At 44.1% G+C, this 4,741-nt stretch overlaps 1 protein-coding gene across 1 annotated transcript in view; it reads right to left on the reverse strand.

Moving 5' to 3' along the window:
- Positions 1 to 300: 300 nt before the first annotated feature.
- ICAM5 (intercellular adhesion molecule 5) overlaps positions 301 to 4,741 on the reverse strand; it is a 35,232-nt gene continuing 30,791 nt past the window's right edge. The window contains exons 10-12 of the mRNA XM_033173899.1: positions 3,848 to 4,090; positions 2,763 to 3,026; positions 301 to 1,029 (exon numbers count right to left, since the gene is read on the reverse strand). Coding sequence (XP_033029790.1) covers positions 812 to 1,029; positions 2,763 to 3,026; positions 3,848 to 4,090 — 725 coding nt within the window. The 3' untranslated portion in view covers positions 301 to 811. The remainder of the gene's footprint in view (positions 1,030 to 2,762; positions 3,027 to 3,847; positions 4,091 to 4,741) is intronic.

Raw genomic sequence — 4,741 nt, forward strand, 5'->3', positions numbered from 1 at the left:
GGCTGGATTTCCTCATATTGTATTTCAGAAAATGATGGATTTTAATTTAGTATAATTAAAATAGCATGATGGTTAAAATACAATGGAACAATGTTAATCCAGATTAAACACATTTTCATGGTATTTTAATCTAGTTTGACTCAGTCTCTGGGAACCAATGACTTATAAGTGCATTTGTTCAATGTCCTTTCAGGTTCCTCACCTTCATAGTATGTTTTTTTATTATTTAAAAAAATGGCACTCTTCATTTTGTCGTAGAAATGATGACGTCCTGCTCCATGTGCAAGAATGCGCGATCCAAAGCTGCTATTTCCCATTTGGCAAGGCCCCAGTCAACTGCAACCATCCAGAGTGAAGCAGAATGATGCTTAAATCATTTGAAGTATTGCTAACAGGTATAAACAGACTACAAATCAGAATGGCCGTGACCTGTTTAAGTACTGCATTTCGAAGGGACAATGCAGTTCCATTATTTCCAGCGGCAGGAGCAACAGAGAATGTAGGAGGAGGAAGATGGATAGACCCATGTAGGAGAGTGCCATGCAAAATGTCTGGCTGGCACCCTAACCATGGGGCACAAAAGCTGGCTCTCCACCCTGAGAACCCTCAACAGTGTCTCTCTTAATGGGCTGCTCAGCAACTCCACAGTGAAGCAGAGCACTGTATAATCCAGTGTATGAGCCCTTCCTTCAGAGACAGAGATGGTGGTAGAAGTGTGGTGGTTGTACAGGAAAGGTGTCTTTTACCGATCCTTCTCTGGCTGTGTCTCAGCAGGCAAGGCCTGGGGTACGGTACCTGTCCAGAGACTTGCTCAGGTTCTGGTGAGCTGTATACCATAGATGTCACCATCACAGGTCCTCTCACGGTTTAGGCAAGTAGCTTCGGTGGAATTCTCTGCATCACGGACATTGTACTCTCCTTTTTTACAGGCTGTGGATTTGAGGTAGTAAATGACCCCAGCCATTCCTCCCAGGACCAACATGGTGGCAGCAGCAATTGCTATGACAGCAATAATGTAAAGCCAATGATCTGCAAAGGAGGAAGCAGAGTGCAAGTGTATTCTTAACAGTTTATTCCTAACAGTGTGTCGCCTTACAAAAGGAACCTTTGCTCCTCCAGGTGTTTTCCCATTCACTCAGCCTTCCCTCCTGCTGTTTTGCAACTTGCAGGCAGGGTGGGAAGAACAGCTGTCTGTATCTTTTCTCCTGCAAGTGGAAAAACAGCTGGGGTGTGCATGTGATGTTGAACAGAAAAACAGAAAGAAAAAGGATAAAATTAAGTCCCACTCTTCACCACCCTGCCATTCCTCTCCCACTTATTTTCAGCTTCTGGTGACTGCATTTCATTTTTCTAAGAAGCGAGGCAGGAGATTGTACCCGCAATGTAACATTGTATGCTTCTCCATACAACCTGTTGAGCATTCATTCCGATTTGCTCTGCACAAAGCTTACACAGAGGTTGGGCAATGTCTGGTCTTTGCTAAGCATTCATTCTGATTTGTTTCTGGGGAGGTTACATAACAATCAACATCCATCCAGATTTGCTTGCATGGTGTGTACACTCATCAATCACTTGCTCTCCCCACACTTTTCAGTGCATTTTCCCATCACTTTTCTAACCACAAAGTTTGTTTTTTTGTAATAATAATAATAATAATAATAATAATAATAATAATAATAATAATAAATTGTTTGTACCCTGCTTATCTGACTGTGTTGCCCCAGCCACTCTGGGCAGCTTCCAACATATATAAACATATAATAAAACATGAAACTTTAAAAAGCTTCCCTATACAGGGCTGCCTTCAGATGTCTTCTAAAGGTTATATAGTTACTCATCTCCTTGACATCTGATGGGAGGGCGTTCCACAGGGTGGACGCCACTACCAAGAGGGCCTTCTGTAGCTTCACCTCTGTGAGGGAACTGCCAGAAAGCCTCAGTGCTGCATCTCAGTGTCTGGGCTTAACGATGGGGGTGGAAATGCTCCTTCAGGTATATGAGGCTATTTAGGGCTTTAAAGGTCAGCACCAACACTTTGAATTGTGCTCAGAAACATACTGGGAGCCAATGTAGGTCTTCCAGTGTGATATGGTCCCTGTGGCTGCTCCCAGTTACTAGTCTAGCTGCCGCATTCTGGATTAGTTGTAGTTTCAAAGGTAGCTCCACGTAGACTACACTGCAGTAGTCCAAGTGGAAAATAACCAGGGCATGTACCATTCTGGTGAGACAGTGCACAGGCAGATAGGGTCTCAGCTGGCATACCAGATGGAGCTGTTAGACAGCTGCCCTGGACACAGAATTAACCTGCACATTCATGGACAGCTGAGTCCAGAATGACTCCCAGGCTGCACACCTGGTCCTTTCGGGGCACAGTTACTCCATTCAGGACCAGGGAGTCCCCCACACCTGCCCACCCTCTGTCTTGTTGGGATTCATCTTCAATCTGTTAGCTGCCATCCATCACTTTTAAAAAGTGAATTTGTTGTGCTTTAATCCACTTTAATAGTGCAATCCTAAATTCCCAGTATGCATTTCAATGCCTGATGTAAAATACAACCCTAGTTTTCTTCCCCCAGCATAGATTTAAGCTTCCAGGACACACACCTGTTAAGCACTTGCACCTGCTGCTCACATAGTTTTGACTGACCTGTTCCTTTGCCAGCACCCAGTTGGGGTGGATTGTCTAGCTTTGACTTCTAGCACTCAAGATGCAACCAAAAGGGCACACAGTATTTCGAATCCTTTCTGCTATGTGGCCTCACCTTCCACCTTGATCTCCACCTGGCTGTGCTGCTGCCCATGCTTGTTGCTGGCTGTGCACTCATACACACCACTGTTCTGTCCATCTGCACTGGCAACAGTCACTGTGCTGTTGTTGCCACCGTAGTTGAGGTTGGAGGCCTGAGGGACCTTCCAGGAGTAGCTGGCAGCTGGAGACCCATCCGCTTGGCAGGTGATGGTAAAGTTTTCTCCCCTTCTGATGGGTAAGGTACCACTGACAGCCAGAATGGAGATAACAGGCCTGTCTGGAAACAGAAGAGAAGGTGGCTTCAGGTCAGCCAGTAAACCCAAGAAGAGGCTACCTTTCTTTGCTCTTCATCACTGTTATATTTGGGTGCTGCTAGCAAGCTCAGTTCAAGAGTTCCCAGGTGTAACTCTACCTTTTCCACCTGAAGCACTTTCCCAGCCTGGAGAGGTATCAGCAGAAAACTCAGAGGGAGGGGAAATGAATAACTTGTGGTTTAGTCCACCTGGAATGTAATGTTGCACTGCAATGTGCTGTTCCAGCAGCAATGCCTTCTGAAAATTTTGGAGAAATACCACCCACCAAAGAAAGCAGCAAAAAACTGGACACTTGGAAAATTGAATAATATTTTTGGGAAACCGGGCTAGGACTTTGGTCCAGCCTTGGTTTAGACTGATGACCCACCTTTCAATTTTTGCTTCTCTCAGTTTCTACTATTCCAGTCTTATCTTAAGCTGAGCTCCACATTTCTGCATCAATTTTCATTTTTTAAGTCTTCATGAAAATTCATCAGCAATTTAGAGCAATTTTATCCTCGTATACACAACTGTATGCAACTTGGCTTGATATACACATATTTGCAAAGCAGTGTTCTCTAATAAATGCATTCATATGTTATCTTCATTAATATATGCATTTTATGCATAGTTTCCACATCTTTGTATAATTGGAGAATTGATTGGAGAACTGCATCACAAAATTTAGATATGTGTGTCTTTTGTAGGACAACTGTGTTTCACTTTGTGTACTGTTGCAGGAAGTGTGAATTAGGTATGTTCACATTAAAAAAAAATAGTGAAACAAATTCCTTCACCTACTCACATTCCACTTGCACATTCACCAACCATCTCTCAGTTCCGTGGCCATTGGTGGCCTTGCATTGGTAGATGCCAGAGTCATTCCTGCTGACATTCCGTTCTCTGTAGAACTCCTCAATGCCGCCCTCCTTGGCACAAATGACCAGCGGGGTGGGAGTCCCATTGGCTTCACAGGCCAGCGAATGCAAAGTCCCCTCAAGCAAGGTCTGGTTGCTTGGGCAGCTGGACTCATCCATTTTAGGTTTGGCTGAAACACATCGATATAACAAGAAACTCCTCTTGACATAAGCAGGGTGAGCCTCTGTATGGTCATGTACAGAGCTGCCACCAAACTATGTCACAGAAGGCTACATTATCCACCAAACTATGACTAAATTAATGCTCTGCAATGAGGGGGCTTGGTTTCAAAACAGATTTTGCATTGTTGCCATTTCAGTTGGCTATTTTGTAATCTTTCAGTTTAGCCTTCCAAAAAATTTGTGATAAATTATTAGCTAATATTAGCGCATCCTTGACATTTCAGATGGTGCCCTCCAGATATCATGGATTGCAGATCCCATCAGCCCCTGAAACCACGGCCAACGGTTAAGGAAGATGGGAGTTGTAGTTAAAAACTGGAGGGCACCATGTTGGCTACCATGTTGTTGTTGTTTAGTTGTTTAGTCGTGTCCAACTCTTCGTAACCCCATGGACCAGAGCACGCCAGGCCACTGGGCTAAGTAGTATGGCTACAATGACAAGTTTTTTTCTGGTAAGGATTTCTGCACCAGACATCTTGGGTACCACTCTTGGACGCTTGGCTTAGGGTCAAAGCTAAAGTGTATCACTTAGGAACAGACAGATTTGGATGCAGCAGGTTGAAATATATAATACATATGCAAGCAAACAAATTCCCCTC

This window comes from Lacerta agilis, chromosome 16 (assembly GCF_009819535.1).
Source record: "Lacerta agilis isolate rLacAgi1 chromosome 16, rLacAgi1.pri, whole genome shotgun sequence".
Classification (NCBI taxonomy): domain Eukaryota; kingdom Metazoa; phylum Chordata; class Lepidosauria; order Squamata; family Lacertidae; genus Lacerta; species Lacerta agilis.